Source organism: Corvus moneduloides, chromosome 2, assembly GCF_009650955.1.
Source record: "Corvus moneduloides isolate bCorMon1 chromosome 2, bCorMon1.pri, whole genome shotgun sequence".
In the NCBI taxonomy this organism is placed as follows: Eukaryota; Metazoa; Chordata; class Aves; order Passeriformes; family Corvidae; genus Corvus; species Corvus moneduloides.
The window spans coordinates 51849585-51869552 of NC_045477.1; the positions used below are offsets into that span (position 1 = coordinate 51849585).

Here is a 19968-nt window from a genome sequence, read left to right on the forward strand (position 1 = left end):
AGCCATCTCACTGCCTTGAACAATATCAGTGATACTTCTTTACCTATATAAATTTTAGGACTGCATTTTCCTTTTGCACAGCTGCACAATGATGGCTCACAGTCAACAAGGCATCAGCTAGAATATCCAGATGCTCCTCTGCAGTTGTATCAGTTCTCAATTCATAACATTTCTTTACTATTTTCTAAATCCTTTGGTCTCCACTATTAAATTTTACTCACATTTTTAATAATCTAGTCTCCACTGTCTTTCTTTTTCTAAACCACATCCAGATACCAATTATATAATTGGTTTCAGGAGAGAGATATCACAATCTAATTCTACTTTGTGTATCAAGGTCATGCATTAAATATTAAGATTCATCCTAAACCTGGTCCTGGAAGAGTTCTGCGTGTACTCTCCCAGCAGATCCTTCACTAATCACCACTATCATGTTCCATTTGACAGCTCTTTACTCCTTTAACAAATCTACTCATTTTCATTTTCTCCAAATTAATCAGTCACTTCCCATGTGACATGATATCTTTATCAGAGGTCAGAGTGAACAAGATTACTCTCTCTCCTGAGACAACAAATCTATTGTTTTAGCACAGAATGTCAACAGGTTTGCCTACCCTTCTAACATATCCATGTTTCAATTTCATTTTGCAACAACTATTCCTCTCTTTATCTTAAAACTGAAAAAAGGGTGCTTTTCTCCAGTGTACACAATGTGCACATGCTTATTAGAACCATTTGCTATCAGATCAGTGATGTGACAAGCCAGTCCTTTCAGATATGGATTACCCACTTCCCTCATTTTAAGCATATCCAGCTCTCTGAGTTTCCTTAGGATTTGGTTATCATCATTTCTTCTTCCAAGCACTTGCTGACATTAGCTATTTTTTCCTTTGTCCTGCATTTTATTGTTTCTGCCTTTACTTAAAACTTAGGCAATATATACATGTTTAATTTAGAGTGAATGAATTCATAATCACTTGATCTGACAGGTTTTTTGACTGTCTTTTCTGCAATGTTCTTGTAGATTTTAAAAACATAAAATATCATTGTCTCCCTTTTATCTAGTATTTTCTGATAAAATGTGTTAATTATCCACTGAATTTTGTGCCTCATCATTATTAGCACTTGGTTTTTAGTCTTTACTTACAAGTATAGCATATCACACAATTTCTGGCAGCAATCTAATAATATTATATCCAAATTCATCCATCCAAATACTATATTTATATCTATATTTGACTGGATGGGATTCAGTCGGAGGTGAGAGTATCTATATTTGAGTGTCCAAATGTGAACTGAACACCTACTAAAAGTCACAGTGAAGACTATCAATGATGTGCTGTGATTCACTCAGCCAAGCAAATGAAGAGCTCAACTCAGTTCCATCTGAGATGTTCTAGTGAGTCCAAGACATTCATGTGTGGCAGATACGACACATGGGTTAGGCAAGACACGTGCCCTTCCAGAGAAGTACTGGGCTACTGTGCACTGAAACATCTTCACAACTCTGTTTTCACAATTATTTCACTGAAGATGCCAACAAAACAAATCTAGATACAAATCTCTTTACTTAGCTGACTGTATTAATAGGACCTGTAACTGCCTATAGTAGGAATTAAAAGACCTAGTCAACAGGTAGACAGCTATATATAGAAAAGTAAATATTTGTGTCCTAATATTTAAGAGAGTCATATTGTTTCAATGTACATTTCAATATTATTTCCCTATATTATTCTGACTAAACTTTGTTTTCCAATCTATCCTCAAGATTAATTCATCCAAACATCTGATGAAGAAAGAATCAACAACATTATTGTCAAAGTCTCTCCATCTGCTACATACCACATCTATCTCTGTTTTGTTCTTTCCTGGCAAGTGTGTTCCTTTAATACTTGTTATCCCTTCATGTTTTTGCTATCAATGCTACTACATTCCTGGTTAGTCGGGTTCTTCCATTTGTTTGCTTAGGTCCCCTGTGTAAAATAAGAAACTGTTTCAGAATTTTTGTTTATTTTTATTTCTAACACAAGCGCCTCCTTAGTCAGAACAGATGAACCCTTTCCTTTCTATACTGATTACTTAACCATTCCCTTAATAATCAGTTATTTCTTCTCATGACCATAATGCTTTGCTAAGCCTTTGTTTACCAGATTTTCATGGTAAACACTTAAAGAAGATAACAATTCTCAAAATATTTTCCTCTTCTTTTTCCCTGGGAATTTTAAAATTTTTCCCTATTTATCATACTAATCTCACATCCAGAAGGCCAGTATCTACATATTTATTTTTCAGAGAATTTATGAATGCTTGCTGCTGGTAAAAAAATTACATCTGCCTGTTTTAAGTCTCTAGTCTTTTCTAGCATCTGCCAATTATTGCAACTTTTATTCTTTTGCATAATTTTCTGCATAACATGTTACTTATTTGGCTCCAAATTTTATTTTCCATTTAAAAAATTCTGGGCTTCATGAAGATTTCCCTAGGAATGATTTCTTTTAAAATCAAGATTTTGCAGGAGCATAGCGAAAGGCGCAGTACTTTTAAAACATGTTGCAAGACAAAATAACCCCTTTCACTGTTCAAAAGGAAAAAAAAAAAGAGATACAGAAGAGCTGTATATTTGAAAAATATTTTGACCCTGCTTGAATGGTTATTAATTTTAATCTGTTACAACAGCCATACTGGAGACATTAAAAGAACTGAAGGGCTGTTGCAGGGGCTTTTTTCCTAATTAAAGAAGAAGTACCTTGGATGCAGATGAAATCTTTGCCCAAATACAGAAGGCTCCTACAGTCAATTCAGGCAATGTTGGCCAATTCAAGGAGAAAAAGTAAGCTTAAAGAGAAGATTTGGCTTAATTCCACTAGGGTCATGCGTTATTTCATTTCGATATCAGTGTCTACAGAATTAAACAAGACAGAGAAGACCTCAGCATTGTCAAACTAGGAAACTAAATTTCTTTGACCTCACTGCACATTAAAGATTATAACCATGTGACTGCATCTTTTGTACAGCATCTTTTGTACCACCTACTACATATTTTGTATCACCACAGCAAGCTCAAATATAGTAAATACCAAAGTTCATGCTGCTCTCCAGATTTGTTCTATGTAAATCCACAGCACACTATTTATTTCCTTACTAGACTGTCCATCAGTGTTTTATAAGACAGCAAGACTTGGTGTTGCAGCTGTTACTTACAACAGAGCAATTTGCTATCTCCTCAGTGATGGTACTTATCTAATTTCTTTGAGTTCTTTCACTTAAAAAGTAAACTACTTTTAGATTTTTTTTTTCATTAGTCCTTTTGGAAGCACAGTCTATTTTTTGCTGCCAATGCAGCTGGTCCACTGCAGATGCCTGGGCATTCATTCAGCTTTGGAGCAAGGATGCTATCCAAATGCAAGCAAACAAACGGTACACTACACTGCTTTTGATGAGCAAGCAGATGGAAATAGGTTGAAAATGTGACTAATAGTATACAGTTACCATCCCTACCTCATTAATTGCAATATACCCATGCTTACAAATCTCTTGTGAAATAAAAAAGCTGTGAAATACTCAAAATTTACAGATTGGGAAGTGAAGCCCAAAATCAAAGCAGGACTGGAGCTGAAATTGCACTTCAGGCAGAATTTAACATCCTAGTGCTAATAAAGCAGTCTCTGCAGTGTCTTACATTCTTCACATCTGCTTTTGTCAAATAACAGGGAGACATATGAGCTGTTGCTGCTGTGGCTGCCCACAAGCACAAGCTGAATCGAGCTGCTTGGTTTGCTGCTGAAAGTCTTCAAAGACTCTCAACACAAAGCTTCCTGGTGGTCATCCCTCTAACAGGGCATAACCTGGCAAGGATGCTCTATGCATATTACCTGAGGAAGAAAGCCTCTTCTAACAGCCTAAAATTTAACTCAGAAATAAACTAGTTGAGTTAAATTGTAGTCTTCTGCTTCCTCATCTCATATCTCATAGCCTGAGAATGTCCTTGCCACCATCATATTTAACCAGTGCTGAGATAATTTTTGAAGCCAGGCTGTCAATGAGTCAGAAATGCAAATATTTGCAGGGAGGACATGGAAAAAGTGAGAAAGGCTGAAAAGTCATATCTATTTCTGGAAAGGAGGCAGGATTTCAGGCACACTTCTTGGGTTTTTCTTACCAACTTCCCATTGGTTTTCCATCTCTAAAATACAATCTGTTTGAATCCCAATCTAGCTGCCTTTCTCACAGCTAATACCTAGGAAACTTACTCAGCTAAGTCAGCCTAAGAACTTCTATTCCTGCATCCTAATTGATGACACAGAGCTCAGTATGGTAGTACTGAAGTTCTTGTGGAAATCTCATGACACAGATGTTCTTGCTCAACTAGAAGACCTCTCCAACTCCCCAAACACTATAGAATGCAATGTCAAAACACGACACTAAGAAACTTTAAAGGACAAATACTTCAGAGAGGTTCTAGAGGTCTACTTTAGCCAGGACTGCTTGTAAGTTATCTCCCACTCCTACTTTCAAGGCAGTAATTGGACAACTAGCAGAGTCCTTGTATATCTGATGTTTTTAGCTGCTGTACATCAATACAAATCCAGAAGTGAGAAACAACAGCATATAAACTCAGCTAAATCATTAAGAGCTGGATTTGACTTCCTTGAATTCTGTGGGAAACATGCAGAAAGAAACCTCACCGAAACAGATTCAATAGTCTATGATCATGGTTGTATAATCAGCTAAGTGCTTAATATTGTAAAACAACACAAAGTTCACAGAAAACACAACTTAAAGCATACAGTTACACCGACTTGTAGCAGAGTGCTTACATCACAAAAAAGCCTGCAAACACAGGAAGGACCAGTGAGAGCTCAAGAGAACCAGAAGGAGCTTCCCAGCTATAAACATTTCCTCCAGAATGAGAAATTGTCAACAAAACTCCAGGATGAACCAGTATAAGTTCTGGAAAAGCTTTTTAGAAGTAGTTTAACTAAACCCTGATTTTTTTTTTTTAAGATAGATTCATTACAGGTTCTTCTACTAAGCCTTGAATAGCTGGACATCATATGCCTGAAAAGGAGACATAAGCTGACTAAGGCATTTAACCTGAATTTAAGATCCTTAGTTTTCAATACATCATCCATGTCAAACCACTCTGAGCAAGCTGGTAAAAAGCTAAAAGACACACTGAGATTTTAAAAGAATACTTCCTTTATATAACAGAATTTTGCAGTGCTTAGGCATGATTCACTCTCAAAGACATATTAATCTTGTGTCCAGCAATGACGAAGCCCAGAGTTTCACAAAGGGAGCACCAACTCTCCAGTTCTTGTTTTCACACCATTTCCTTTTCACTTGACTGAAGTTACACATTTGGCTTAACATTATTGCAAGAAAATGAAATTATATGGAAAGCAACTGCAAGTGAATTTTAAGGCCACACATATAAGTTGCTCTCATTCTGGATTTCTTGCCTTGCTCTCAGTGGCAACAGAGGTGACAATTTCTAACAATCATTTCACAACAGACAAGATGACAAATCCATGACATCATCAAGCCGCTCAAACTTGTTTTCATCAGAGCTCTGCTTGTGCAGACTATTGATCCTTATGTCAATTTGCTTCCTCTTTTTCTCCATGAGTTAGAACAGAAGCAGTGTATCTGTCAGTTGTGTTGAATAAAAAAAGCAACACAAGAAGACTTTTGCAACTCATTCTACTTGACATTTTTATTTAAATGAAGTTTTGTCAAGAAAATAAGCTCCCTTCCTTCCAACATGGAGCTGACATTCACCAGCTGATTTAACTGAATCTTTTAACATAATTTTAAACTCATTAGGAGCAAAAACTAATAATACATCTTTAGTTTTACTAAAATGGAAACTGATTTTAGATAGATATCAATAAATTCACGAGTCATATATTACAGAAAAAATTCTACCTGAGAATTATTTAGCATAGCGTATTTCTTCATGCAACAAGCACTCGATCCTGTAAAAGCGTCAGGGCAGGCGAGGAAAGGCTCCCTGTACTTGCCTAAATGCCAAGTGCCCCCTTGTGGCCAGCATCATCCTTAGATTCCAAACCAGACCCAGAGCGGAGCTGCTTTAGAGCACTGAAATAAGGGTGGGATGCTCGCTTCCTACGTTCTTATTTCAGTGGTCTCACGCATTGCTCGCAGGGGTTATCCGCTGACCTGGGCAGGGGAAGTTAAAACGGAGACCTCCAGCGCTGTGGTTCAGATTGACAGAACAAGGCATTGCTGACTCTGAAATGTTTCACTTATCATCTCTCCTGGTAGGCCCGGAAAAGGCTGGATTCCTTACACATTTTCTCTGGAAGATATCCCAGAATCCCCATCAATTGCTAAGGAATTCTTGAGAACAGACAAATAGGAATATCACTTGACTCCAAGATTTTTCTCTGATTGTTTCCTTTGAAACACACAGTGTATTCTGCCTCTGGGCACACCACAAAGTGATTTGAGTAAAACAGTCTCCTGGTTTAAGCAAGGCCACCAGGAGGAACAACTAATGCCAACTTGACAAGGAAAAGAAAAAATTCCAAATCAAAAAGGTATCTTGGAGGCATTCAAAGTATTTACTCAAAGTCAAATGAAAGGAGTAGGAAGGGGAAGTCTGTGAGGAGGCAGGATAACAGTTTAGGGCAGTCAGACCAGAGACAGAACTTATCCAAAATGCTTCCAAGTTTCATGAAAAGCTAGGATATGAGATTTCTACTTTCCATACAGCCACTGATGACTTAATCCAAGAAGAGCAAAAAGGTTCATTTAACAGTCACTTGCTAGGAGAATTGTCAACATTTCCTATGCCATTACAAGTGCTCATGTTCCCTACAGGCAGTCATCAGCGCCTACGGAAACACAAAGTCTTCATCGCATGTTTTCACAAACCCAAGATTCCCTTCCTGTCATATTGCAGTCACGTATGTCTCCACTGTGACACTGCCACACATTCTGCTTAGAGTTTAATACTGACAGCAAAAACCCTGAGGGGTTTGTGTGAGGCTATTTGTTCTGTGGTCACTGCCCTCCCAGAAAGGCAGCTTTGCAAAGCAAGTATCTGGCCCTTAATGTCAGAATTTTCTCATCTATGGTGGTGGACATGGTGAAAAAATGGTGATTTATCACAGAAGCCCTGGTTCCTGGGCTAATCTTAACTAGAGCGTTGCTAAGGCAATGCTATCAGGAGTATGCTCTCCTGAACTGATTTTGCAGTATGCTTTTCAGTATTTGCATACTAAAACTGCTATCTAGGGATTGGTTCTTGCAGAAATGGTGATAGAGAAAGGAAGTTTTCTTTCTGCTTATATGGGAAATTATGCTAAACAGAGAACATGTATTTTACCAAAACTCATTTTATGAAAAAATGCAAACAAATGAAAGTAGCACGTTTAAAAGAAGCAAGTAAAATTCGCATCATGTTATACTTTAGAGAGGATGCATTCCTTCTGTAATCATTTCTGAAGTACTGTATGACATTTGTATTATTCATTGGGACATAAAGGAAATTACTGACTAAACAGTTTTCACTGTTGGAACTTCCTTGTTCTTGTCACTGTTATTTGCCCTCAGTACACAAAAAAAATTTTCTAAACCCTGGCAGTAAGAATTTCTGTGTTCAAGGTATCAGTTCCGCATTTATTGCTATGTGACATCTACATCATTTTTCTGAATCAAAAAAGAAAAAAAAGGATTATCTCATATCAGTATAAGGACTTCAGAATGATAACTGTATATTTAAATGGTTCAGGGTTTTTTTTTAATAGAAAGAAATTACTCATCAGTACAATTCCAATTCTAAAGCAAAAATAGTGCAAGCCATCTGCAACAATTACTGCAATTTTTCATCACAGAAAATCCTCTGTGATTCCTTGTTCATCACTCCAGAATTTGCATTTGTATTCTTCTCTTTCATTCAGGTTTTTATAGCTTGCTGACTGCCAGGGTCCGTGATGACTAATCTCTTTTTTTTTTATTTTCCCTGTTGTGCTTGATAGCAAGAAAATATTTTATGTTACCTATGTCTAAATGGGTTGAATTACTCTACAGACATGTTTTTCTCCCTCTATTCACTATAGTAGGACTGTAAATGACTAGCTGAGTGAGCTAAATTTCTTTAGTATCTTTGAGATAACTCCTCTGTTAAATACAGCTGAAATTGTTTAGTAAATTAAGAATTATTAGAGGACCTTCTAATAATCCTAATTATAAATTTCTTGGGAACACAGGTTATAAATACTTGAAAATAATATTTAATTTTCTAAATACGTTGCTTAAAACAAAATCTACTGTCTACTGCTGCCACATTCTAGAAATTGTATCATCTTGCTGAAAGAACCACTTTTCAGTCTTTCCACAGAGCTTCACACAATCACAGAATCAACCTTTTTGTGATCATCAAGTCCAACCATTAACCCAGCAGTGCCAAGTCCACCACTAATCCATGTTGCCAAGCCCCACAATACGTGTCTTTTAAATACCTGCAGGGATGGTGACTCAACCAAGTCCCTGGGCAGCCTGTTCCATTGCTATTCCTATGCAATACGCTTAGGAAGTATAGTTTCATATAGGAATATATTTCCTATTCATATGCAACTGCAAGTTGAAAGCTGAATATCATAGTGTACTTTTGATTTTACAGACACACACGCGATGCTTTATATACCCACTCTCGGCATTTTTACTTTGAACAAATGTATATTGATGACTGGCTGAAAACTCTTTGTTTTTCTACCCACTCACATCTGCTCTTTATTCTCATCTGTGAAGAAGCTAAATATTCTCCCCCAATCCCCTGAACAACTCTCAAAAACCCCAAAAGAATTTTAACAAACCTAAATGCTTAAACACCACAAAATTTTCTGTGTATTTTTACCAAGGTTTTCTCTTCTAAAATTATATATTTAAAAAGCAAAGCAGCTCTTCATTCTCCAAGAGTACCTGTAAATAAACACTGACTTTTCTGATGGCTTCAGTTAAAAAACAAAAACAAGTCAAAACCAAAAGCCAGCAAAGCCCACATAATACCTCTATATTCTTCTGCTCTTTCCATCTCCCAAAAATCATAACACGGAAAAAATGAAACATTTCACTAAATCCCTAAAGCACTTTTCTTTCCTTCCTGTCTAGCAAACAGGAGGATTTATTAACTTTAAGCTGGAAGAATGAAGGAAGGACTTGAAACTGCATGGCATAGCACATGGGCTCCAGACTTTCCCAGGCTTCACTAAGTGAGCCTAGGACTCTTCAAGCTGTCTTCTAGACTCCTTCTGGCAGTATGAATCTTTCAGTTGTGCTGGCATTCTTCCCTTTACGGGAACAGTAATCAAACCTCTCAGAACCACAGCTCATTGATGAGGAGGCAACGCAGTACTTAGTAGGGATCAGAAATACACTGGATTGGTGGAAAGGAGATTATCTCACAGGTAATGCCTGCTGGAGTGCCTGGCAAGCTTGGTTAGGATTGGTTAGAAGAGTTCTAGCAACTGGATGGAAATAAATACTTGTGATACTGTAACTATGCACGCCAGTCTGCGCTTTACAGGCTGACAGGAAGAACACTGTCCAAAGCAGACTGCTGTAAATTTTCTAGATCAGTGTTTTGTCATCAAGACTTTTCTTTGAACATAATCACAATTGTATTTTCAGATGAAAGTGAAACAGGAAAGTGGGATTGGGAAGATTCTGTTCTCTTTTTAATTAGCTGTTAAAGAAAAAATCTTGCCTACCTACAAAACACCATGGTCTCTAGGACAACACTAAAACTGGCAAAAATGTAGACTCTCTGAAAGCCATGGAACAGACCAGAAGAAGCAGTTAATTATTCACACCCTGCTTACAGCACGTAATCATCCTTCCCACTAATAGAGCATGCAGCTTCCTTTAGGGTCACTGAACTCCCATTAATCTTCAGAATCTGAAACACCAAAAAAATTCAGATGGTAACACTTCTGTAAACAGGAATAAAAATCATAACAGCCTTGCTTCACACTGTTCATTATCCCTGCTTATGTTACAAGGCAGTATCACATCTTTATCTACCTTCCCTATTTCTAAAAGTGGGTAAGAAGCAGAAAAGGTGTCAAATATTTCAGCAGATGACAGGCTAAGGAAAAAGCAGTTCTGAATCTAAAATGATTTTTACTTCATTTACTACCTTAGAAGACAAAACGGCCATAATATTTTCTGGGGTTTTTTCTTGCCATTTTCTCCTCAAAATTGCATAAAAAATATTTTATGCTGTGTTGAAACAAAGGACACCAAGTATGAGCGCATTAAGGAATAAAATTTAAAAAATTAAAAGATACTTCCTTCAGTGATGCAAATATTTACAGTAATATGAGGAGTTTTTCTGTGACTATATTATGCAAAATGTTACTGCAACCATTCATCTAGGTTATCACAGTTGATACAAAACTGGGAGTATTGACTGATACAACAGAGGATTGTGTTGCCATGCAGAGGGACCTCAAGAAGCTGGAGAAACAAGCAGAGAGGAATCACATGGAGTGGAAATGCAGAGTCCTGCCATTGGGGGAGAAATAATCCTAGGCACCAGTATATGCTGGGGCTGACCGGCTGAGAAGCAGCCTGGGAGACGATGACTTTGGGGTCCTGGTGAGCAACACGACCACAAGAAAGCAATTCACTCTTGCTGCAAGGGTGGCCAGTGGCTGCCTGGGCTGCATTAGGAAGATGTTGCCAGCAGGTCAAGGGAGGTAATCCGACCCTTATCCTTAGCACTTGTGAGATGTATCTGCGGCGCTGGATCCAGTTCTGGACTCTTCAGTACAAGAATGAGACAGACTTCCTGGAGCAAGTCCAACATGGGGCTGTGAAGATGACTAAGGGACTGGAGCATCTGACAGATGAGGAAAGGCTGAGAGACCTGCAACTGTTCAGCCTGGAGAAGAGAAGGCCCAGGGATTCTTATCAATGTGTATAAATATGTGATGAAAGGCACGAAGAAGAGGGAGCCAGGCTCTTCTCAGCAGTGCCCAGTGACAGGATAAGAAGACTGAAACAGCCGGAACTCCATTTGGTCACAACTGAAGACTCTTTTTACTGTGAAAGTGGCAAAGACTAAATGATTCCACGAGGTTTAATGTTTTCCCATTTATTCATAAATCTAGTCCAGCTATTCCACCACGCATGCCTTACTGCAGATTCAATTATAAAACCTTCACTCAGTTAAAAATTTCACTACATAACTCTTCCCAACAGTCAGGTCTTACGTACTTCCTACTTAAGGATCTTTTACTCTTTATTTTATCATCTTGTAAGCAATTGAATGTATGAAACAATAAAAACATAAGCAGAACTGATTGTTTTGGCTTCTAGACCAGGCTGCTGATATTTTTTGTCATGGAGAAACAAAGACTACACAAATTTTCCAATCAGACTGTGATTTGTTACTAAGCCAACTGAATGTCACAGTACTCACCACAGGCATTTTATCAAAGGTGCGAACAATGAACAGTTTATCTACAAATAAGCAGAAAATGTGACCTGTTGATATCATTTCAACATGTAATCACTAATTCTATTGAAAAAGTTATGAATATCCATTTCTACCTGCTGGATTTCTACGAATAAGCTCCACCTTATCTCGAAGAATATTAATTTGTCTTTCCAGCTGTTTGTTCAATTCTACTTGTGTCTCATATCTGGTTTTCCACTCATTATCTGAAAAACAAATACAGAACTATTATATTTCCCAGATTAGTTAATGTCATTTTCAGCAAAAGCATTTTTATAAAACTGTTCCTTTTAACTGGAGACTCAGAAAGTCTCCACTTAGTAATCCTCATAATAAGAATCTTTGCATATAAAAGAACTTGAAAATATAAATGAGGAAAATTTTCACTAGACTTATTGTGGTCAGAATATTAGCCAACTCTTGTGAATTCATATTATTCATAGTTTCATTAATAATTAACAAAAAAAAAGCCACCATGGCCACACGTAGTACTCCTTAATTTCACATGAGAAGCACCACAGCTATAATAGTCATGTTTGAAAAGTGAAAACTTAAATTTCTAAATAAAAATTTGAGCCCCTGTAAGTCCTTCCCAAAAGAATTATTTTTCTGCGTTTCCTAATCAATTAGAAAGACTGTTGTAATTCACTTACCTTCCTTTTCAACACTGTTAACACTTTTTTCCAGTTCTGTTACAGTGTTTCTCAGTTCAAATATTGAGATTTCAAGCATCTGTCTGTGGTATTAAAAGAAGTCAATAAATTGCTACAATAGCCAATAAATGACTCTTGTACTAGTCCTATTATTGAAATCAGAAAAAAATAGATCAAATATATTTTCAGAAGAAGTATCTATTGGTCATTCCTACAGAATTACATTACCTTGTCCACTCTTAAATTATTTTTCTCCATGGATACTACAGTGCCTTTAAAACAATGAAGCAGTTTTACTTTGTGAATAAAATTATTTCCATAAAAACCCAAGATAGACATTTCCTAAAATACAATAATTTTCTAGTAGATTATCAGAATTAAAAAAACATAGAGGGGACATTGACCCTAATTTTTCATCTAAAAGAAGATGCCCAATGAGTATGTTTTTTAAAACAAGAATATGCCTGAGAGATGTGTTATTTGAAATTCTGAATTAATTCTTCATTTTGACTCACTGCTCAATGATTAATAGTAATTTTCTAAATTGTACCCATATCAAAACCAACCAAAACAAACCATGTTTTATGACTATCAGAAAAGAAAGTGAGTAATTAAAGTAAGATGAGTGCTAAAAAAAATGCAGGAGCCAAAGCCACCATTTTTTTCAGTACCTTAAACTTAATATTGTAGGAAAATATATTTTTGCCCTAGAATTAATCCTGTATACTGGTCAGCCAGAAAACTAAAAAGTACCATGAAAACCAGGCTCTTTTTTCCTTGGAAGGTATGACCAGAAGCAGAAGGTAGCAGCAGACTTTGACGAGAGCACAACCCACCTGCATACATCAGTCAACGTGCTGAGTGACTCTCTTCCTTCAAAGTGGCCAGACAGTAGTTTAGTGTCTTACAATGATTCCTATGATCTTGATCACATAAAGAGCAAATTACTAGTAAGTTATTGACCATATTCATGCCAACAGCCTGGTTCTTTGAGGAGATGTCTATGGAGAAATGATCCTGGCTGTGAGATCCTGGGAAGTCAGACCACACCGGGATAGGTGCAAGCAAAACACAATGCACCAACAGTCAAAAGCAGTTTGTGGATTTGTCCTTTAAAGTTAAGTTTGGAAGGCCAAAATTTTAAAAAAACAGTCAGTGGTTCTTGGGTACCTCCATTTTTCAGTGCCCAAATTGAGATATTCCAAAAGAACTGAGAACCCAAACCCGACAAAGAAGGCCCTTTGGGAAATGCCTTACAATACCAATACGATGATTGATGTCTTTGAAACCTTAACCTCGTTCATTAAAACATGCAAGAGAGAAAATTATTAGGCTGCAATATTTGGGGGGGTGGGGTGGTGTTGTTGGGGTTTTTTTTATAGGAGAGCTTCCACTGTCAACACGGATATTCATTTTCTGAACAAGTGCATGAGAAATGCTCTTCAAGTAGTTACCCAACCTCTGAGAAATCAAAGCTCTGATGACAGAGATTGATTACTGAGAAATTGCATCACCTCTTGCACTCCTTGTGCTCACATTCAGCTGATGATGTCTTTTCATAGCTTGAAACAACAGATTTTAACTGCAAGCTGCAGAAGCAAACCAACTGATCATAGGGAGTTGAATAGGTAAGCTTGTACTAAGGAGGGCTGAAGAGCTGAAACCACAAAGAAATATAAAGAAGAGTAATTTAAGGTAAGGTTTTCAGTGAAAGAGGCACACTGGGGAACAGTAGGACAGACCTCTTTGAATGGCAAGGGAGAGCTGGGGCTTCCAAGCCCTCCCTGCTCCATTGCTGTTTTTGTCTCTACCAACATTAAATTGGACGGGGCACACTGGCAAAGAAATAATGTCAGCACTGGTAACTTGCTAGAGACAAAAAGGATAAGGTGAAACTCAGCCAAAGATAGCCTTGAAACATGACTCAGAAACTTAGATGTAGGAAAACCAAAGGAAATCTGATTGCTGCTGCCTGTCTTCTCCCACTCCAAATAAAAGAGGCAGATGGCTTGGAAGAAGAAAGACAAAATCTTACTACATTGCTGCTATCATTTCAACACAAATAGGTAAGGTTTCTGCAAAGCAGATTTTTATCAACTTCTCAGAGCTTAGAAAAGAGGAAATTATGATGACAGTGAGTGCTAAAATGGGATTTTTGAAAGGAAATAACAGTGAAAATTAGAAACAGTCAAAGCCGTAACCAGAGCTGCACCGTATCAAAATGAAATTGTTTTCCTTTTCAAAGAAATCTTAACTAAGTGCTCAGATACAGAGGGATAACACAGGAAGAATGAGTTTTTTAAATCCAGTGTTTTCAATTTTCAATTTCTGTTACCATTCCAAGACTATATGCAAAATTTCTTTCATTAGATTTTATTATGCTTTCTGCACAAATTAACAAAACCGGAAGCCAAATTCCAATTATATTTTGTTCTGATGAATACATGTACAGAAGCAGTAAACGGTCAGGTGTCACACTGTATTGCTACACTGACAGAAAGTCTTTTTTCCATGTGGCAACAGAAACCAGTTGTTAAAAATATATATAATTGTTATTAAACATTTAATACTCCAGTAGCACCCAAAATGCATCCAGGGTGAAACCACTCTATTTTAGTCAGTGAATATTCAGTAAAATGCAATCCCTGCCCTGACAGAGAAAGGATGTAGAAATAAATCCCTTCAAGGAGCTTGTTAAATCTATCTGTGGTTTAATGTATCAGAGTATTTTGCATTTCTGGAGTTACTTCTAATAGTGATAGGAAGTGAAGGTCATGCGATGTATCTGTTAGCGTGAATTTAATGCAGCTATGTATAGCTGCCTGCCTGCCCAGACACTTGGTCTGTGCTTAGAGGGACTGCACTGCCCTTTTTACCTGCAACCTCACGTGTTAAACATAATTAGACTATTCAGGGCCTATAAATCTTCTCCATGTCAATGGACAATTTACAGTCATCACAGAAGAAAGCCTGTAAATCCTGAAACCTCACATTTAAGTCATTATGAGAACCTAACAACATCCTTGCATACCTAGCATAATAAAAAAGCTCTTGTGAAGAAAAGGAAAAAAACCCGTGCAGTTCAGATAAGAATGCTCTGACTGAAACTACAAAAGATAAAAAAAAAGCTAAATTTCTTTTTAAGGCTGTCTACAGGTGTTATTTTACTTGACAATGGCAGCTACTTAGGATGAAAACCATTTTCCTGCACATTTTGCTACCCAGGTCTGGATATCTGGAACATGTATCAGGCAAAAGCATGCCTGAAGCAATTTTCTATACTGGAGAGAAAAACTCAGGAGAAAACCCTGGAGAAGCTCAGGGCAAGTCATCAGTTCTAGGACATCAGCTCTATAATATGGCAGACCTTTACTGAGTCCTGCATAAGACGAAATGCACAGGTGCCTTCAGAATCTATGAACAAAGCAGAAACAATATTGCACAGTGCAGAGGCACAACATGGAAGAGTACACACACTATTGAAAGCTATGGACTCCTGACACAGCCAGCAGTGTGCTGGGAAAATGCTGCAGCTTTCCTGGCAAGGAAAGCCACAGGAAGTGAAATCTCACGAGCTGAATTAACATACAATTCCATCAACATTGCTGAGTAGCTGACATGCATAAATAGATGTCTTTAAGACCTCTTTGTCTAATAAGAAGTACACTGCAGTATTATATGCCTTCTCTCTCTCTCTCCCAGAAGCACTTACCATGACATTTCCCGATCAGAATGTGTACTGAATCTTGATCACAACAATTCAGAGTCAGATTCAAGCTGACTTTCACTAGTCAGAAAAAATTTTGAAAGATTTCACGGTACTACATCTACAATCACTGAGAATCAGTAGGTATGTTAGACCCCTTATGGACATGGATGATTCAACTTATTCCATGAAGTAAAAATCTCTTCTTCATGACTGCTAAATGAAAGTAGTAGGTGGCCTGTTAGCAAACTGCCTAATTGGCACAATAATCAGATATGCCAGTAAAAAGACAGCAAGAGTGAGATGGCAGTGAAGGAATGCAGACTTCTATCTGCAAGCCAGTCATCCTCAGCTTGCTTTATACCCAAGGGAGAGAAACTGGCACCTCCTAGGGTGTGAGTCATCTCATGCTAGAACAGCCAGGCAAAGTAGGTCAGATGAATCACACCTCCAAAAAGCCTTTCTGTACTCATTGACTATACATGCCACTGGTTTAGATGGGGATGTCTAATAAGCCTGGTCATTGGCAATTAGGCTGAATAAATAACTCCTGGGAAATAGACAATAATATTATTGTCTATTTGCACACAAAGGAAATAGCTGTAGAACCCACCTGGAGCTGAAAGTCTTCTACTGTCACGCCATCATAAGAAAGGTTTTTATTAAATATATATTTTGCCTTTATCCATAAATAAGTCACCACAACTCAACTTTTTACCTGAACACCAATAATATCAGGATCGTGTGTCAGGTAAAAGAACTGGTGCATGCAGAGGATAACAGATCTATTTACCCTGAGACACTACTAAGTCAGGAGACTTATTGAAGGTTCATATGCTTACATGGTGGTGCAAGTATGTCCAAGCTCCTTTTTGTGTCATTTTGAATACACAAGGTGCCATTTTGACTCTGTTAATATTGGGTTTTCCCATTCCATTTATGAATGAACATTTTATAAAGTCCACAACTGCAGGACTAGTTTGAAGATGTCTGCAGCTCAGACACTGGAACAAACATTGTTCAGGTGAAAAATCAGTATGAATAGAATGCTTGAAAAAAGTATGCAAATGTAAGTACTAAGGGTCTGAATTAAGGCAGCACAGGAGCTTCTGACATTTCCTGTTTTCATTTATTAACACTCAAAAGGCAATCATGTTTAACACAGAGAAAAATGTGTAACTTCCTAAGCAAACTGGGGAAAAAAACAATCCCACTAGGCATGAGCATCAACAATTATCACAGCACTGAAATGACTCCTGCTTAAGCAAGGGGACTGACAGCTAACAGGAACAAGTCCTCATCCCTGCAAACTGCAATGCAAGATACCATACCTTCCCTGGAGGTCTCTGAGATATTTACTGACAGTAGAGAAGGTGAAATCCAGCTTTCCACTTTTACTCAACATTGTGGAAAGAAGTGTGCATAAAGAGCACTTCATTGTCCATTTTATTCATCTTCCCCCAGCAAGGCATGCACCCATGTAAAGGCCTTCTCTGTTTTTCCACCAGTGTGGTTTTCCATCCCAGTGTACTGGGCTTGCCTTGGACACATTTCATTCTCCCTATCGTAGCTAGTATGGGACTATGTTTTGGCTTTGTGATGAAAACTGTGTTGCTAGCACAGTGATGTTTAGGTTACTGTGAACACTGTTTATACCGTGTCAAGGCCTTTTCTGCTCCTCACCCCATGAGTAAGAGGGCTGGGGGTGCACAAGGAGTTGGGAGGGGACATGGCCGGGACAGATGATCCCACTGACCAAAGGGATATCCCATACCACGTAATGTCATATTCAGAAACTAAAACTGGGGCGGTAGGGCTTGCTGGGACTGCCTTGCCTCGGTAAAGGCATCGGCCCACTGGTGGTGAGCACCTGGGGGGTTTTGCATTATTTGCTTTTCTTAGGTTTGTTTCCTTTTTTTTTTGTTCTTTTTTTTAATTATTAAAGTGTCCTTGTCTCAACCCGCGAATTTTCTCACTTTCACCCTTCCTTCCTTCTGTCGCCCATCCCACTGGGAGAGAAGGGAACGAGCGGCTGTGTAATGTGGAGCTGCCTGCCGCGGTTAACCACGGCAGCCGACCCTATCGTCCTTTTCGGCTGACATTATTTATCCTGCCTCTTGGGGCTCCTCGTGCCACTCCCATCCCTTGGGCCAGCCCTTCCCAGTGCCCCGCCGAGGCAGCCGCGCTGCCAGCGCAGCCGGGCCGCGCTGAGGGGGCTCCGGGCAGTCCCTGGGCCCAGCCCGCTCCCCCCCGCAGCGGGGGCAGCCGCCATTTTGCCGCAGGGGGGCGGCGGGAGCCCCGCACGGGCTGTGCTGCGGGACCGCTCCCGGAGCCTTCGCGGGGCCGGCCCGACTCACTGCTTCCGCCTCTCCCGCCCCAGCTCCAGCGCCAGGCGCTCCGGCTCTGCCGCCCGCCGGCCGCCGCCTTCCCCCATCGCCGCTGCCGTCGGCGCCCGCCCCGCTCGCATCCCCCGCGTCGCCGGCGTTGCCCGGGGTGATGGCTGCGAAAGGCCGGCGGAGCCGCAGGGAGCGTCGCGCTGGAGCCACCCCACCTCCCGCTCGGGCTCCCTTTTCTCCGCAGCACCCGCGGCTCTGCCGCTGCCCAGGGAAAGCCGAGAGGGGAGACGGGGCCGGGCGGCACCAGCATCCCCTACCGCCTGGCCCTGACGGGCGCCGCCCCGTCCCGTCCAGCCGCGTTTGCCGCGGCGCTCGCCCGCCGCTGCTGTGGCGGCCCGCGTTTGAAGGGGCTGTTCTGTCCTCGGTGCAGCGAAATGCTCAGCATGTGGCTCGGGCAGCACCACAAACGGATGGGGAAAATAGGTACAGCTTTGGCCCAGTTACAGAGTTTTGATCGTGTAGGTTGAACTATGTGCTGAGCTTTTCATGATCTAGGGAAACACAAATGTGTGCAGATTTTTTTAGGCACTTCTGCTGCACGGGATGTAGCACGATTTGTGCTACAAAGTGCTGTGTGACCCACATGTGAAGGCAGGCGCAGTGCAGTGGAGCCTGGCCTTACGAGGTTCCCAGCCCGTCTTTTAGCACTCGATAAGTGTGATCTGTGCTGTGCACAAATCAGTGTGTATGTCCTTAACTTGAGACGGAAGAGTTTAGAATAATCGGCCTTAATCATCATAACTGATCAAGTCAATGGTGTTAGTCAATATATACTGGAAAATATTTTAATTACCTTATGTTGGTCTGGATTGATGCCTAAAAATGTTTGATGCTGCATTTTTCAAACAAGGAATTTTGGATCAGTTTACGGGTTTCTCAAGGTAAATCTTTATGGGGTGAGTTAATCAGATTAATTCTGCAAGAGTGGTATCACCTCTGTCAGGCTCTCCCTGTCACCTTCTCTGGCTGCTTCAGTGCCAGCTCTTGACATTTGTGTGACTCTTCAGTGAGCCAGTACAGCTCCTGAAACACTGAAAACTTACATCAGGGAAAAATGTTTAATGTTCTCAGTTTCTGCTGGTTGGTGATCTGAAGTGGCTCACCAGCTGCAATATAATGATCACTAGAGGAACTTTCGGTTCACTTTCTCAGGAAGGAGGTGGACTGTAATTCTCCTTTACTGATGTATTATGAAAAAGGGTATGGTTTTCTCAGTTCAAGTAATTCTGTTGCATGAGTAGCCAGGCAAATGCCATAGCCCTAACACTTGCTGTGTAACAGAGGCACTGCTTTAAAACATAAGTTATGTATTGCCATTACTTTAACATAGCCTAAACCTGTATTGCCATCCACAAGTCAGTCCTGAAATGTTGTGAATTGTAATCCTAAAGTGGTAGTGTGTCCTGTTGGAATTGCCCAATCTAATGCCTCACTGATACTGCAACAGCAGGATCTAATGACTGGGAGTAGAACAGTAGGATGGAGAGTGGGAAGCTTGATTCTAAGAAGAAAAAGTAATTTTAATTACACTTGTCTGATATATCATAGAGCAGGAGATGATTTTTGAGTCTCAAGTTATAACTGATGCTATCAGCTAATCAGTGAATTATCATCTTTGGTGTGGGTTGAATTCAGAATTATCTGATATAATTTAATCAAGAAACAAATTTAGAAGAGTGCTGCATTGTAACTGCATCTAAATTCAGCTGCTCACTTAGCCTTCGT

At 39.5% G+C, this 19968-nt stretch overlaps 1 protein-coding gene across 4 annotated transcripts in view; it reads right to left on the reverse strand.

Annotated features, from left to right (window-relative positions):
• Positions 1 to 18594, reverse strand: part of LOC116439699 (coiled-coil domain-containing protein 169-like) — a 29944-nt gene extending 11350 nt beyond the window's left edge. For 2 of the 4 annotated variants that reach the window (XM_032099601.1, XM_032099600.1), the window contains exons 1-3: positions 18205 to 18594; positions 11584 to 11694; positions 11453 to 11493 (exon numbers count right to left, since the gene is read on the reverse strand). In XM_032099601.1, the coding sequence (XP_031955492.1) occupies positions 11453 to 11493; positions 11584 to 11694; positions 18205 to 18493 (441 nt within the window). In that variant the 5' untranslated portion in view covers positions 18494 to 18594. The other 2 variants (XM_032099604.1, XM_032099602.1) reach the window with 2 other exon arrangements.
• Positions 18595 to 19968: the final 1374 nt, after the last annotated feature.